Source organism: Myxine glutinosa, chromosome 1 (genome assembly GCF_964187855.1).
Source record: "Myxine glutinosa chromosome 1, kmMyxGlut1.1, whole genome shotgun sequence".
In the NCBI taxonomy this organism is placed as follows: Eukaryota; Metazoa; Chordata; class Myxini; order Myxiniformes; family Myxinidae; genus Myxine; species Myxine glutinosa.
In genome coordinates, this window is record NC_136261.1 from 246,636,701 (window position 1) to 246,654,359 (window position 17,659).

Here is a 17,659-nt window from a genome sequence, read left to right on the forward strand (position 1 = left end):
GGAATTGCCAAAAGTGGAAATTAAATTTGTGAATGTGTGCTTGATAGGAGACATTGCAGGATGTTTGCTACAGTATTGTGGATTATTTTGAAATGTAAAGGGTCTTCCTGTGGTGTTTTTTCTTAGGAATGTCTCTGTCAATGGCGGAAGCCCGTCACCAGTGCAAATTGCGGATGAGAAACCCCCATCTCCAGAAGAAATGGACTCCACCGTGGTGCAGCCTTCCAGCAAGAAGACCCAAATCCCTGTGATTGGAACACGTACGTTCTTTGATACCTATCAGTTTTATTTTTATTTTTAAATTTATTTTTCACTTTGGAGTGTTGTTTCCTCGCATGGTCAGATTTGAAGATTAGTGTTTATTACCCCACGCACGTGAAGTGAAAAGCAGGGTTAAACAATTATTGGTTCTTCTCCGTCCGTCCATCCATCGGTCGATCGGTCTGTCTGTCTTGTCAGTTTGATCGTCAGTTTATGATCAAGGAACAACGCGTTTAAATTGAATGTTGTCTTTTCATTCATGTCGTTTTTTTCATCGTTGTCTTTCATTTCATCATGTTTCATTCATGTTCAAAATATAAGTTTTTCATTTTACCGCAACCTTGGCTCTGAATTCACCCTTATCTTTACACTGTCTGCCTGCCTAGTACTCAAACAAAATTGAAAATCATTCCAAACGGTAAACTTACTATTTTTAAGGACGTCATAAAGGACACACGACAGGGACGAATAGCTAATGTAATGTGTTAGGAAAGGTGATGTAATAGACACTGGAATTAATTTATCTTATGGCTTTTAAAATCTTTATTTTATTTAAATTGAATTATAAATTTTAAGACTGTAGTACACAAATAGCCTGGTGTAATACTTCCAAGAACCTTCAGTTTTGAAGTGCTCTAAATAAAGGTTCAATGGGGTGGTGTTCAGGATTACTTCTGGAATACAACTTTCGAATTTTTCTTTTTTAAACAATTGCTAAATCATTATAACACTTAAAATTTAAATAACTGCACAGGGTATAGAGTTCTATGAACTCTCTAAATGCATATTTTATTGTGATGATGAATGTTTCTCCAATAACCCATGAATATTGGATCCCTCATCATCTGAACCTATGGAAGGATGTGTACCTTAATGATGTGAAAAGGTAGGGTGAAGTGTAGTTACCACCGCCAGTGATGGTGGACGGAGATTATTCACGTCTCTTTATCTGCCTGTTTGTGAGCAGGATATTTTAAAATGTTATGGATGGATTCGGCCGAAACTTGGTGCCCAGGTTGAGTGTGACAAATATGAAGTGATTTAATATTGTTGAAGATCTGGATCCAGATATGAGAAATTAAGTGATTCTTCACCATTGAGAGATAGGGCCAAAAGCTATGTATAGCACGATATCTCAAAGTTATGGACAGATTGGGATGCAGATCCGGCCTTGCAGTGTTGTACAAAGCGTAAACAGTTCAGCCTGGTGGAGGTATGTGCTCCACTGAGTGCCGTTCTAGTTACCCATAGCACGAGAATAGAAAAGTGGGGTTAAGCATTTTGTTTTCTATCTGTGTCCATTTGACCGTCCACAAACATCGGGTTATAATGGAGGAGCAACTTTATTTTAAATGAATCGGAAAACAAACCTGCCGCTTATCACTATTTTGACTCCGAATTAATCCAAATTGTTCGTGCTCAGAGCAGAGATTTTTTTTTTTAACTCTGCCTGTCTGGCAGTCAAAGAAAATTGAAAATCATTCCAAACAGAAAACTTGCTGTTTTTAATGACGTCATAAAGGACACACAAACAGGAATGAATAACTAACGTAACGTGTTACATAGGGTGTTGTAATAGGCACTGCATCAATCGCGGTAAACTTCTGGCATTAATATTTTTTTGTACAACCTTTGTAATCTTTAGTTTATGTCAACTGAATTATACATTGTAATTATAAACAGCAAGGTGTTGAAGAATTAATTCTTCAGGTCTGAAGAGTTTGAAACATTTATTCATGCGCACATGGGAGAGATACATTGAATGTAGTAAACGAGATACACAGAAGCAATAAAATTGATCTCCCTCTCCCGCTATCCAACCCAGAGCTTCATTTGTACAATTTTCAAGCAGGGGACGTCATCATCTTGTGCCAACAGGGGAGATAAGACATACTTTCACCATGAGGCATGCTTTTGTGAACAATCCTATTTGCACAAACAGGTGTTCTCAAAGCAAAACTTTTAAGAGATAAGCACACACAGGCATAGAGAAGCTTTGTTGTATCCAGCCTTACATGAACTGGTTTTAACGATCTGATGGGCAATGCCTTTGATAAGGAATGTTTTTTCTGGGAAACTCAGGCCTTTTTCCTCCTAATCATTCACAGGGGATGTTGATAATCTACAAAGTCATCTCAGCACCTCTTAGAGCATTCATTATTTGGAGTTGGAGCTGCAAGCCAGCAGTTAATTTTTAGCACAGCATTTATTTAATGTGTGACTTTATTCAAAGTTGAATTTATACTTCTACAGTGTTCTGTGAACTCTCTAGTAATAAAATATTTTTGCCACAACTTATTTGAGGAGAGTTGGCACTGGAGTGGTATTGTGACATTTGAGTGTTATGGACTTCATTTGAACTCTTCATCCAGTTTTTGGTTTATTTTGCAGCTTTTGCTTTTCCATCTTTAATGATACCAAATGAATGTGTGTGGCATGTGTGTTGTTTTTGGTGAGTGTAGATGAAAATAATGAATTTTTCAAAAGACTCCATTAGAAACAAACATTTGTTTGCTGTTTGACTAGTCAGTAATTCCTCGCTTAACACGGTAGATGCGTTCCTGAAAACTTAAAAGTATCATGTTGAGTGAAATCGCGTTGTGCGGAAATAATTTTCCCATAATAAATAATGTCAAAGTTGAGGGTGTGCATGTGTGTGTGTGAGTGCATGCTATATGTAATAATAAAAATACTCTGGTGCATTGATTAAACACCAAACAAGGCAGTCCGAAATTCATGTGGTTTACATTGTAAAATATAAAATAATACGGAAATGGCAATAATTACATCTGCATTGCATCAAGATAAAAACAATGCCATCAAAAAAAGATTGTAGTCTTAAGTCAATAACATCACCATTGCATATTTAAAATCACAGAACATACAAAAACAAACAAATGGCAAATGTGCGCTTGAAAAATGGTGATTAAACACACAGGAAGAACAAAAATGAAATGTAATGATAACGAGTTAAATGAAGCTGTGAGTTGGGGAATGGTTGAGTTTATACCGTTACATTATACAACAGGGAAGATCCAGGTTTGAGTTTCTTCGTAGGCTGGAATGAGTGTTTGAGATCGTGTTCCCTAATAGCAAAACTGTTAGTGAAGTCATCCTGTGTGAAAACTGTGGAATTACTGTGCTTTAGCAAGTTAACACTGATCAAACACCATTCATAAATTAATACTGTTTGAACTTTGAAAATGCCAGCCATTTTGTGAAGCAGCTGGAGAGGTAAGCTGATATGAACAATTCACAGTTTGCTTGTGGTCTCAGCATTTTGTCGCCATTCGCAGGAATCCAGGGCACGACTCCAGCACCTTCAAGGGATGCCTCATGTTGTGGCTCCACCAACGTCCGTGTTGTGACCCCAACGCGTTTGGTGAATGCCGTAACTCCACCCGCCATGGGCCTGTCTACCGCTGGAAAGCGATCGCAATCCCCAGAAGCTGGTAGCTCACCGCCAAAAAGGCAAAAAGCTGAAACTCTCGACTCAAGTTCCATGGTGGAGGAAGGCTTGGTGAGTGCAGGTTGTGCAGAGGTGAGCTGAAGGCAAGACTCGGTCGGTTGTTTCAACCCTGAAGCCACTTCAATTGCTTGTCCAAACCGCATAAGAAGGGGCTTTTAGAGTGTTCGTTTTATATGCCGGGTTTTGTAAATTTTGTATTCTGTTTTTTGAATAGTTTCATTGTGCTGCACATTTCACTTTATTAATTTTTATTACGATAAATTAAATCACCTGCTCTCATTTTCAAGATGAAGTGACATTTTGTTTCTCCTCAAGTCGAGTTTCTTTTTTTTCGACTCTTCTCTGACTTAATATTAAGCACATGATTTTTGCAGAATGACATTGAAAAGGACGTCTGTAAAGCAAAAGATGCAGACACAGGGAATGATGTACAAGAGGGTGTTCTGGTATGTTGTGTTTGGTAGTTTGTTTATATTGTTTTCAATAAAGCTTTTTTTTTAGACACTTTACATAGTTTGTGTCATGTGCACAAGCGTCACCAGAGCGCCACGTTCAAAACTTAATCTGAATAAGATTTTGTGAAGTAATTTTTTCCCCGCTGCATATGGCACTTTAAAATGACGTATTTCGCCCCAGATTGATCGGCGCGCATGCGCAGAAACCCTTGGTAATGAAGTAAATTGGGGTGGCCGGGACATATTTCATGCCTCCCAAATATGGATTGTAGAATGAAATGATGAGAAAAAAAACTTTAAAGAAGCCAAAAGTACTTAGCGTACCGGCGAGAAAGGGGTGTGCCTCTGCACAACGAAACAGTTGAAGAACTTCCTGATGAACTCGTCCAAAAAGTTGATATGTTACAGCCTGTATTGCAAAAACTCCCACTGATGTACCCCTGTGAAAGGCCGAAGATGGTGCATTCCAACCAAACCTTCGTGCTTAATACCAATGGGAAGGTCATATTTGGGGGTGTTGCTTCACAGGGTAAGTTTAAATTGACATTTTCTATTCATGGTTGGGTGGGGGTGGAAATTGGGAATTGGAAGCTGCATAGGCTGTCAGGGACGTTTAAATGTATAACCTTGGTTGGTTCTGGGGCCACAAGCAAAATTATGTCAGATTTTTGCATCTGTTGGTAAATAGGCTGTAAGGGACATTTAAATGTATAACTTTGGTTGGTTCTGGGGCCACAAGCAAAATTGTCAGATTTTTGCATCTGTTGGTAAAAGGAAAAATGTGTGTGGTGATAATTGCATTATCACAGCCGCCACTAGCTTATTGTATTAACAGGGAATGATAGAAACCCGACTCCTCTCATCCACGGATATATTCCTCTTTGTTGTATTTATGTGAGTCCGTTTTACATTCAGGAACAATTATAGTTAACCATTTTGAAAATGCCACTCTTTTTGAAAGTATAAATGCTGAAAATTGTGCTTAAAAGATTGTTTGAGTCAGATTTCACGTTAGTTCAATGGCAGGTTAAACGTGCCTGGCGAGCTGAACGGAGTCACTGAAAATGCACGCAGCACATGCTCAAAAAGCCTAATTTAGCATCCATACGGCATTTTGGAAGTCCTGTATTGCCTGGCAAGGCTTGGTTATGTTTTATCAATTGTGGGTTGCCGTAAACCGTACATATTCATCTGTTGGGCTGTTTGTGTGCAAGATAAAGTGCACAGGCGAAATGTTTTTCACTTTATTTCATTGTTTGCAGAGTTGGCCCGCACCGTTTTGTAAAATGGAAGCGACTTGCTTCATTTTTTTTTCTGCCATTTTCGGTCTTCACATCTGCATACTAAAGGCATTACTTGTCGCTGTGTAAACGTTCCACTGGTCTCGGAGTTGAAAAAGTATATGTTAGGGCTGGGCGATATCTCTATCGGCTCGATAAGATACTGAAAAAAAAAAAAAAATCGTCGATGCGAAACTCCATTTTTTTCAAACTGTTGATATATCGGCACATTCGATCATGGAAAAAGTGGTGTGCGCTATCGTAAACTGAAAATTGCGAGATGTATCGTCATTTATTTTAGTAATATAGATGTGAAGGACTCCTTTAAAAAAAAAAAAAAAAAAAAAATGTGCAATGCCACTCACCTTTCATGTGAATGGTGAGAAAACTTCGTCCTATCTCATTTGCCATTATCCTGCCTCATAATCAGGGTCTTCCATTGAAAGATGAGGAGGGGGGGGGGGGGCAGGGACTATTTGGACTATTTTGCACCTGTACAATCGCCACATCTGGACTCCAACATGGCGATGCACGCACACAAAAAGCGCTGCCCCCAAAGCAACAAAAGAAACACTATAGTCAAACACAACTCTTCCCCCACCATTGTGGTCGATGAGCATTAAATCCCCCCCACATGTGCCCATCATAAAAAGATGAGCACAAGACTAGATGAATGCTGGACGTTGGGATGATGTGCGTATCCGTAGAGGCATAGCCAAGCTTGAGACATAATGCTGTAAAGAGCGTGAGATGCAAAGCGATGGAGGACGGAGAAAAATCCGGCTTCTTTAAAATAATTTATACAGTACAGATGAAGTCAGATGTTGAGCCACAATAGCCTCTTCACCATTCTGAAAAAGTACAAGTAATGTTCGAAAATACCCATTGATATGATGTTTTTATGACAGACATAAGCAGGGCTTACAATGAGAGCACAAAACAGTGTTTACATCAATTTCAGGACCTATTACATGGTGATAAACAGCAATATTTTCCAGCTATTGTGCAGTAGGTCATCATTCGTTAAATAAACATCGATAAATTTGTGCCCCCACCCCCTTCCTACTCTGCCCCAAAGCACCAGCTAGCACTGCCAGCTGGTCGCTCGACATAAGCACAAGTGATTGCGCAATGTCGATATATTGCGAGATCATCTATATTTGGGGGGGACGATAATCGACTAGCAAAAATATCAATATCGCCCAGTGCTATTGAATGTTTCCACAGTGAAAACGCCTCGTCTTTGGAATTATTTTTATATTCTCATCATTATCCAGTCTCTAACTTTTCTTTCAGTTTATGAAAATTTCATGACCATCGTACTTGATCGTTGACGTTGATCCGATCTGTGTATTTCGCAATTCGATTTGTGTAAACCTAGCCATTTAGAAGGAACATCTTCCATTGTTCACTTGATTTGCCAAATGTCTTTTGCCACGAATTGCCTTTTGAAGTTCTGCATCTTCATATGCATGTTATTTACAAATTAATTATTTAAAAATAAATGTGCCTGTTCGTGCAATCATTTCCTGTCTCTGCCAGATGGGGACAGCAGATTTACATAAATCGTTTTGTATAATAATAATAATTTGATACGTATAAATGTATTACTAACAATGTTAATTTGGGCTGGCAGAATGGCATAGAGGTATGCACACCCACCTCTAAGTTGTCTAGCCTGGGTTCCAATCTCGGTCCAGCTATAAACTGTCATCCTGGTGTTTCACAGGCAGGGTGATTCATCAATGGACGTTAAACTTGGTGTCTCGTCAGCCGGCATTAGCTAGTGGACATTAAACATTCCACGTTGTTCTTCGTGAAGAGTAGGTCACTACTGCTGGGAAGGCAATGGCAAACCACCCTTGCCAATAAACTGCTTCACCAACAGAGTATGGTACATCGAATCAGAATCAGAATGTTAAATTCATAAAAGGTCATCATTTTTGTAAGACTACTGTTTAAAATTACAATTTTTAAAATTTTTTTATCATTATTGTATTTGGAGGTCCACTGAATTTTAATGAATAAGATAACCCTTGAAACTTGGACAACAATGAATTTAATTTCTTGCGTAGTGTGTACAGTAATTGACTTGCGATTGGTTAAGTTTTAATATAAAGCTGGGTTGTGATTGGCTGTTAGGGCAGAAAGGAAGGATCCTTGTGACCTTTGCATGCTTTGAAGACCCAAATCCCCTCTCGGTGGTCTTCATGTTGTGATGTGAGGTTGATCTCGATGCTTTCCCCTGTGGCAGATGACTCAGGGAGATGTCCTACCAATCACACCATTGCCTAGTGCCACCGCTGAGGCTGATTCACAGGTACAGACATTATTAGTTAGTTTTGAAAGTCAGACTTGAAATAGATTCAACTATGGATTCAACGGCTGCAGAGTAGAACCGTTTCTTTATTCTTTTCTTTTTTTAATATTGCCTGACCTTATTCACTTGGAGGAAAAACTAATAAATTGTTTGCAAAACTATTTGCGTCTGTCTTTTTACATGACGTAAGTAAAATAATGTATGGTGATTACTGCTAAGGTCTCAAAACATGTTGAACTCACCAAGCTAGGTGAAATTCCTTGCCCCTTCGGCTCTTCCTAAACGGCTTGTCCTCAGAGTTTGGCTCTATTAGCGTGAGGCTTCGTCCTGCGATTGCCTGTCTTGCAGGAGCAGAGTAATGAGCTCCCAGATGTATCGTCGCCCATACTACCTGGCATGCAGGTGGTCAAAAACTCCATCCGCTTGAAACTGAACCGGTAACATGTGTGACTCCAGCGCCTGCAGGTAAACTACGGACTGGCATTTGACCGGAGCACTGCATTCTGCATGCCAAAAGCTCCAAAATGTTATTGGTTTTTATTATTTTGTTTGTTTTTACTTTCAATTTTTTTTTTAATTTTGTACTGAGCTTTTGGTGACCACAGCTTTGGATCTAGCCATCCTGAATCGGTGTGCTGCACGCTTTTCTTTGCAAACAGAGAATGCAAGAAGTTTCCAGCCCTCTTTTTCTGTGCTTTTTAAAGAAACAACCAGGAAAACCTTTTGTCCGCTGTTTTTATATTCTGGTTGGGCTGAGCTTAATCATTGTTGTTGAAGCCTTTGGTGTTCATGCAGTCATTTTGACATTTTGAAGGTCACCACCCCTCCTCTTTCTGTGAGTGAAATTTGGGATACCCTTTTCTGTGGAATTAGTACAAATCAAGTTTCTGATGGTTCCAAACTGTATCTTTTTTAATAGAATTGGCCTAGTAACTTACATTTCCCCTTGATCATATACATTTTCCTCCTCCGACCAGTTACCTTAAATCTGTCTTCATGAGGGTTTCACATTTTTATTCATGTGGCTTTTATTTATTTGCTTGACCTGTATTTCAATGGCTGGTTCTTCTTTTCTTGTGCTATCTTTGTCATCTTCCCTTTTTGTTTTATTCCCCTTCCTTTTGTCAGTGTCATGAAAATCTCTGTTTGGTGTCTTCTTCTGCTAATTGCTTTACTTTCTGATAATGCACATCCATCATTCATCACTACTACTGCATATGTTTGTATGTCCAAATTTCCAATGCTATATAATGTACATGCAAATTCCCAACTCATGAAATATTTATTTTCCATGTCTTTGGAGTAGTTATTTTTTATTGTGCGTGTGCTTACGCTTTCTATTGCGTCATATACCATGAATCATCTTCTTAAACAGGTTTTGACAAGATTTCCCAATATGATTTCTTTTGATTTGCAAGTAACCCATGTTCTGAATGATATTTTTGTAACGGATGTCTGTATTGATACTTTTCTTCTTACCCCGAGTCTTCAATAAACTTTAGAATTTCTAGTCTGCTTTTGTTGTCTTTTTCCTTCCGAGGACAATGTTGTGCAACAAATGCAAAAAGTGATTACTTTTTCCACTTCATTTTTGCAGAGAAACAAAATTGCTGTACTTTGTAACGAGAACCAGAGCTTGAAAAACAAAAGAGCTCATAGAACATTTTACCCCACTCTGTCTTGAGAAAAAGGACATGGGAAGGGTCTTTTCCACTCTTGCATTGCATTTCCAACCACGACCTATATTGGTTTTGTTCGTGAACTTTGAATAATGGGCGCAATGGTAACCATACAAAGCCAGCCGATGGGTCAAACGGAATGGTCCAGAACTGAACCTTCTGTCAACCCTTCTCTGAGAAACTGACCATTTTGGAATGATCTTTGGGAAAAAGATGCATACAAACAGATCCTGAGGACAAAGTTGCGCTAGCAGTAATTAAATTTACAACAATCTTTGGGACCTGATCTATATTCTGCATGGAGTGCCCTTTTGTCAGGTTTTTCGAGGTTTTAATGATTCCAAAATGATTTGAGATGGCCCAGTTTCAAATGATTTGGCAAGAAAGGAACTTCATTCAGTTGTTACATATAAATCAAGGGAGGTGCAAAGTGCCCCTCCCTTTATATAAGGGATCGTTTCTCTTGATGCAGCTTTAACATGGGGACTGAAAATTCGTTTATCGGCTTCTACTGGACGAAATTGGCTGCAAATTTCAGAAGTAAATGCTTTGTACGTCGAGGTAATATGTTCCAAATTTCAGCAACGTACGTTGCCACATTCTTGAGTTTTATTTATAAAACCCTTGAATTTATGAATTTATTTTAATAGTTTCCTGTCTCTGCCTCTTTTTATTTTTAAGAAAAGCCCCATTATATGAACTTTTCTAGAGCATTACTTGGTCCCTCCTAAGAACATAAGGGTCGTCGAGCATGCACACGAGATTTTTTTGAATGTCCCTTATTCTATTGTTTGGCATTTTCTATAAGCTATGGAATGTCCCTTCTTTCTCTACTTTGCCACATGGCACATTCCCTTACATAAAGGGGCCTTTTCTGTGCCCCTGGCATTTTTCCCAAGAATGTCCATTCTTTTCTATATTTTGCCACATGGCACCCCATATAAAGGGGCCTTTTCTATGCCCTTGGCATTTTTCCCAAGATATTAATTCCCAGCGAAGCCAGTGCCTTCAGGGAAGGCCTGGGCATCCTCCGTCGTGCGAAGTCTTTCCTTGGCACACCTGAGCTCCTCACCACATACAAGGCTTTCATCCGCAGCTCAATGGAATACTGTTCCCCCCTCTGGGCTGGTGCTCCTGCCTCACACCTAGCTCGGCTTCACGCTGTTGAAACCAAAGCTGTCAGAATCATTGGAATCTCCTGTGATGAAGCTAACTCCGAGGGCCTTTCACTCACTCACCGCAGGCAGGTTGGTGGTCTTTCTGTCTTCCACCGACTCCTCTCTGGCCTAGCTCCCCCAGCTCTCTGTGCTCTGTCCCCAAAATATTCCTACAGGTCGCACAAGATCTGCCAGCAACCCTCTTATGGTTAAACTGCCAAAATCTAGGCTCTCTGCTCACCTTCACTCTTTCATTCCCCATTTCTCCCACCTCTGGAACAAACTCCAGTGAGAATAATTCGAAATTTTCAGAATGTTTCATTTCACTCATTTTAACATGTTCAAACCAAAGCATCCACCACTGAGCTTCACAGCGAAGCCGAAGTGATTTTTGTTCATGCCACATATAAGCAGCAAGGATGGTTGACGAAGGTGCCGACTTCCAAGCACATGAAAGATGACCTCGAGGCAAATTTATCGAGCGAACAGAGCAGAATGTTTGTGAAGTACAACATCAACATGTCTTTCCATTAAAGCCATCAGCGAAGCGACGGGTACTTTTGCTCGTGGACTATAATAGCCAGGTGTGTTGCCCATTTGGAAAGTGATCATTCTGTCATGTAAATTGAAGTGCTATTTTCTACCTGCCGAAAATGAAATGTAGAACACTAAATGCATGCATGAGAAGGAAGAAATTGAATCTATGGCTTCAGCTATAGTGAGGATAGACTAAAACGAGAAGAAATTCGAATGTTTGAAGAATCGTGGAAGATTTTCGTTGTCGGGCGATTTTTCTTGATGGTCACATCTCTATAATTATCCGGGCAATCAACAATAAGTCAAGGTATATGTGGGGATGACCCTGGAAGTCAGATAGTTAAAATGGCTTTCCTTGTTTACCAATGTTTGTTCAAGGCATTAGCAAAATCTGGGTCTAAGGAGGTATACGTGGAGGGGGAGGGGGGGTGGGGGGTTGCCCCCCAAAATAAGTATTTTTTTGTTTGTTTAAAGTTTTATGATTACGTTAGTATGATTGTACATACTGCCCTGTCTTCTCGCAACCATTTAAATTGGTTTAAAATACCATGATGCTGTTTAAAATACCTTTAGTCAGTGTAGTATAGTGCTTTATTTTACCAGGTGAGCACCCCGGGGTATTGCCCCTATTTTTTTGTTTGTTTAAAGTTTTATGATTACGTTAGTATGATTGTACATACTGCCCTGTCTTCTCGCAACCATTTAAATTGGTTTAAAATACCATGATGCTGTTTAAAATACCTTTAGTCAGTGTAGTATAGTGCTTTAATTTACCAGGTGAGCACCCTGGGGTATTGCCCCTATTTTTTTTCATACGATTTGAGCTTTTTGCCATCAAACTTTCAACAAAGTTTTATTATGAGAATATGGAATGGCAAATTAATAATTTCGTCGAGTCAACAACGAAGGTCAACATCACACAAAATTGTCAATTTTCAATCGATTGACCTGAATTTTTAAGAATTTGCATATTGGGTCACTGAATTGGTTCACCAATCAAAAGCTAGTAGGTGATTTTTTTTTTTTTTTTGGTTTAAAAAAAAATAGATCAAAAGGTCAAAGTTCAAGGCTGCATACATCGTCAATTTTCATTTTGTATTTTGTTTTCAGATGCTTTCTAGTTACTCCCGCCACCAAAGATGGATGGAGGTTGTGTTCACCCCTGTCTGTTTGTGAACAAGATATCTGAAAAAGTTGTGGACGGATTCGGATTAAATTTGGCAGCGAGGTAGTGTATGTGACGAGGACAAAATGATTAGATTTTGGTGAAGATCCAGATCCGGCTAGTAGAATTTTAAAGTGAATATTCACCATTGGGAGATGAGGCTAAAAACGATATATAGCAGGATATCTAAGTTGTGGACGGATTTGGACGAAATTTGGTGGACAGGTTGGGTGTCTGACAAGGACGATTCGATTAGATTTGGGTGAAGATCTGAATATGCATTCGGATATGATAATTTTTTTATTTTTTTTAAAGTGATTCTTCACCATTTGGAGATGAGGCCAAAAACGATATGTAGCAGGGTATTCAAAAAGTTGTCGATGGATCATGTGTTAGTGTCATTGTGTGTTCGTGTGTTTATTAGTGTTTATTAGTAGTGTGTGTCATTGTGTGTTAGTCAGTGTCTGTGTTTGTGTGTGTGTGGTCATTTTGTGTGGTCATTGTGTGTGGTTTTTGTGTGTGGTCATTTTGTGTGGTCATTTTGTGTTTGTGTTAGTTTGTCTGTGTGTTCGTGTGTGTGTTTGTTAGTGTCATTGTGTGTTAGTGTGTGTGGTCATTTTGTGTTCGTTTGTCTGCGTGATGGTGTCAACGTTTTTTTGTTTTTGTTTGTTTTTTTTACCATTTTTGAGCGTTTATCGAATTTTAAACAAATCTTTAACATGAGAATATAGAAAACACAAATTAATAATTTTGTCAAAATGTCAACATTGCATAAACTCTGATGCATCGTACCAAATTTGTCTATATTGATCGGGTAGTTCATGAGAAGATGTTTTGCTAAAACAGTCAAAATCCTGCGGCCGGACACCAGGACCCACTCGGTGACGTTATTTGGGACCGATGACGTCATCCTCCCTCGACGCCTTCAACATTGCGTTGCGGGGATGCGTTATTGCCCGATGAGATATCACATCCGGCCCTTATTCTTCCTCGCACATGTATATATTTGCACGATTTGGTTGTACCGGCGTTCCGCACCTGCACGCATTTACATTGCCATAATCTTCATCCAAAGAATAACCGTTATGCATCACGTGACCACTCTCCCGTATCATGCAATATTACATCTGTTGATCATAAATCGCTCCTTAAACCCCCAATGCATGGCAAATACATTTGTCCTAAATAAAATTGATTTTCGAGGCGTAATTTCTCTGGAATGGAAGATTAAAAGATAACCGGAAATGACGTACCGGACGTCCGTAACACCGTGCCTCATGATTGGTCGGTTGTAGTTGCGCCTGACAAATTGAATTTGAAGTACCAGACGGTTGTTTTTCAAGGTTTCCATGATGGCTCTGAAGCAAGCTTTCGATTTCTTCCTCCATTCCGAGGTGGACGAACCGAAACCGCAGAAACCTAATCGTCTCGCCGTTTCGCGCCAAATCAAAATACTAGAAAGGCATTCTCAGGTGTGCGGAATAGAACCGTTGGTTCTGGAGAATTTGCTTCGTGTCATCATGAAGAAAACCTTCACCGTCCAAATTCGACGACGTCTGCTGAAGTGTCTCATTCCGGTGTCCGTCGTCCCCGGGAACGCTCCCGTGATCGCGGTGGCCCACCTGTGCATGGAAACTCTTCCTGCCACTCTTCAGGTACTCGTGGTGCAGTGGTTGATCGTCGTGTTTGACCTCGTCGAGAACAAAGATGATTTCCACGGCCTGTATGGAATGGTCTTTCACTTTGTTCAGTTTGAGAATTTGAGTCCGTACGTGTGTCACCTGCTGTACCTGCTCACCCGCAAAGAGGACGTGAAACGGTTCCGCGTTGAAAAGCTGCTGCGCCTCATCGCTGCGGAGGGAAGCAATCGCCAACCACACCTTCAAGGTCTTCTCTCCCTCTACAAGACCTTCCGCCCTGATTGCGTGCCGATGTCAGTTCCAAGTATCACGAGGAATTCTTTTCCCACCGTAAATCGGGCTTGGGCACTTTTCGTCAAAGTGATTCAGGTGAAACATCATGTCAGATGTGGAATCGAACAACCAATGGCGTCTCAGGGTAAAAGTCTGCTTGAGAGGAGACTCGCCCGCAAGAGACGGGGGGATCACCTGTCGGTTGTACCTTTGCAGCAAACTGGTCTTTCGACGGATCGCCTTGGAAACAAGTCCACCTGCGACATTTACCTTGAGAGAGGCCCAGAGTTGCTGGAAAACTTGGACGCCGTGAATGTGACTCCTCAGCTGAGCGCCCTCTTCGGCTCGACGACCTCTCTCTGCTACCTGAGCTGCTGCATGGATGAGGTCAAGAGGATGCGCATCGATTATGCCATTGATCAGGTTCTCCGGCATGAAATCTGGGACGAAGCGAGGACTCCGCAGGTCTTGAGAGCACAGGGAGAGTTCCTTGACGGTGTCGTACGGGCACAAGATACCCTCAAGGAGTGTTTTCCCAGCGTTGTGCATTTTATATCAAAGAGGCTGCACGTTTGGGACGGAGAGACTCTTCAGCCGCAAATCCTGAACTTGCTCGCCCAAGTTCCACTTTGTGAATGCTCAGACCTGAAGAGGTTGTTCCTCAGACCTCTTCATCTGCTGCTAATGACATCTTCGATCGACGTGAAATGTGCCATTTTTAAGTCGCTTAAACAAATACTGCTGAATTGGCAAACCCGTGACCTACCCAGACTCCAAACTCAGCTGATGAGCTGCACCTATCTCGACGACCAGGGAAGCACGGAGGCAAGAGATGCGGTTGTTGGCATGATCTCCTTTGTGGATGAGATTGCTTCTATTCTGTTACAGCAGGAGGGATACAATTCTCTGTTGATCCACGTCCTGCTGTCCTTCTACCAGACGGTCGGAGAGCTTTGGCCACGGTTAACTGATGTTATAACGATAATGCCGGATTGCATGATCTACCCATCTTTTTTGAGCTACGATCCTTCTTGCCTGGACCGTCTTTGCCAGATCATGTGCAGTTACCGGGAGAACATCGTCACTGCAAAGTCCGACGCTGCTCTTCATAGTCCATACGCCGTGGACCTCTCCACGGCAATACATACCCACAACACTGCTCTGAAGCGCATGATGTCATGCATCTGGAAAGGTCATGCCTTTCACAAGGGTCAGGGGCTCGGCTGTTTTGTGGACAGCAGTCTGCCGTCTACCTCGAGCTTTTGCCTGTATTTGCCGTGGCATCCTGCTCTCTTGGGCTCTGCATTTAGTTACATCGATGCCAAATTTGGCCCATCGGGAAATCTGTTGAAAGATATTGACAAAATAAAGGGCCCAGAGATTGAGCAATTCTTCGAATTCCTGGACGAACAAGGTCTTGCCAGTCTGCGGCTGTTGCTGCGGAAAAGCGTGAGCGGAACCAAGTTGTTCAAGTGACTGACGTCCAACCTTCAATCCCACTGCAATATTAATTTACTGACATCCGCATTGCTTCGATACCTGTTGGCCAGGTTATGAAAAAGCTTCATCGGTCGTTTATTGCAATTCTTGTTCTTTTATCATATTTCTAAATTGTCAATAAACAGTTTTAAATTTTTTTGTTTGATTCTTAATTCCATGACTGATGTCCATTGTAGATTTTCAAATTAACAATGCTCAAATTAACAATGTGTATTTAAACTTACCAAAGCACCTTTCCTGTTACCTTTCAATTTATTGCACCAATTGTTGATTACCTTTGCCACCAAAGGTGGATTGAGGTTATGTTTTCACCTGTCTGTTTGTTTGTTTGTCTGTCTGTTTGTTTGTTTGTTTGTTTGTGTGCAGCATATCTCATAGTTATGGACGGATTCAGATGAAATTCGGTGGACAGGTTGGATATGTGACAAGGATGAAATGTTTAGATTTTGGTGAAGATCCCAATACGGATCCAGATGCGAAATGTTAAAAAAAAAAGAAGAATTTGTACCATTGATATTTCAAAAAGTTGTTGACAACTTGTGACAACACTTTGTGGATGAGTTGGATGGGCAACAAGAAGAAGCCGATTAGATTTTATTTCAGGTCCAAATCCAGATCCAGCCTATGGGTGGGATAGAAAACTGTTCACCTGGTGGAGGTGGAGGTACGCTCTCTCGTGGCATTGTAATTTTATTTTGTGTACATGTTAATAGTCCTTTCACATATTGACTTTAAAAGTGTTTGCTATTTTGACGTTTATTGAACCAATGTTTGAAAATAGTGTTACTGACAAATGACGTTATCATATTTTCAGTATAATTAGGTTTGATCTCGTTCACATCATTGCTGGAGTGTCCACTCCGAGTTTGGGAGGTCGGTGGTTCAAATCCCATCTGAGTCATACCAAAGACTTTAAAAATGGTGTGTGCTGCTTCCTTACTTGACATTCAGCATTTAAGAGGATAGAGCACCAACAACGCTTGGGAAGGCAATGACAAACCACCCAGTTGCCAAGAAACTGCTTCGGCAGCACCAACGATCTGTAAAGAGTATGGTACAGGTTTTGATTTTATTTCTTAGGTTTGAGTGTGGGTTTTTTTTTTGCCTGAGGAAGAACTGAAATCTATCCATCTGGGTTCTTCCCAACATCTTTGTTCCTTTCACGTTTCTTTCTACTTTTTCATATTTCTCTTTATTCATTCTAATTCTTGCTTCTTCTTTATTTATTTATTTCTTTATTTATCTGTCCAAGCAGAAGTGAATTCTTGCACACTTTTTTCTGGAAGTTTCACTCGGCTGTGTTTGGATGGGTTTGAGGGTTGTGGAGGAGTGGCTGAAACCCAAATCCTATCCAGGTTCCTCCTGATGACTCCATCTTTGCTCTTTTTCTTCTGGTTCCTTCTGATGACTCCAATGCAGTATTTGGTTTTCCATTTAATTTCAGCTCAAGTGTAGTTGGTCAAATTGATTCAATCAGAATAACTACTGTATTCTTGGGCTGGTTGGATAGCTCAGAGGTACTTGCACTCACCTGAGTTTGTTGCTGAAATCTGTCACCCTGGCATCTCACAGGTAGGAAGGATGCTGCATAGTTTGTGTATCCATTGGATGAATGTTCATCCACTGGCATTAGCTAGGCGGCGAGTTATTGCCAGCACTGTGATTTTTTTTTGATTTTTTTTACAAATTCCTGCCTGAATGTAGCATCAGCAGCACAGTGTAGCGTCAGTAGTGATGCAACGAGCAGGTTTAATACATAATGCAGTGTGAATTCACTGATACCCACATTCTTTGGTTATGCTTCGGCCATATAATGGAAAATCTTCATCGGTCTTTTATTATAATTCCAAAGTCTCTAAATAGTTTAAAATATTTTTGTTTATTTTCCTTCTTAATCGTGACGTCAGAGTTGAGGGACGGAAA

At 40.5% G+C, this 17,659-nt stretch overlaps 2 protein-coding genes across 4 annotated transcripts in view; both read left to right on the forward strand.

Annotated features, from left to right (window-relative positions):
* The window catches only part of PAPOLG (poly(A) polymerase gamma), a 74,267-nt gene extending 64,972 nt beyond the window's left edge, over positions 1-9,295 (forward strand). The window contains exons 18-22 of one of the 3 annotated variants that reach the window (XM_068129782.2): positions 127-260; positions 3,558-3,781; positions 4,105-4,176; positions 7,720-7,785; positions 8,134-9,295. In XM_068129782.2, the coding sequence (XP_067985883.1) occupies positions 127-260; positions 3,558-3,781; positions 4,105-4,176; positions 7,720-7,785; positions 8,134-8,226 (589 nt within the window). In that variant the 3' untranslated portion in view covers positions 8,227-9,295. Of the gene's footprint in view, positions 1-126; positions 261-3,557; positions 3,803-4,104; positions 4,177-7,719; positions 7,786-8,133 lie in introns of all 3 variants that reach the window. The other 2 variants (XM_068129781.2, XM_068129783.2) reach the window with 2 other exon arrangements.
* Positions 9,296-13,620: 4,325 nt separating this feature from the next.
* CENPI (centromere protein I) lies at positions 13,621-15,872 on the forward strand. Its single transcript, XM_068129784.2, has one exon. It carries the CDS (start codon positions 13,673-13,675, stop codon positions 15,710-15,712), a length of 2,040 nt encoding a protein of 679 aa, XP_067985885.2. The 5' UTR covers positions 13,621-13,672; the 3' UTR covers positions 15,713-15,872.
* Positions 15,873-17,659: the final 1,787 nt, after the last annotated feature.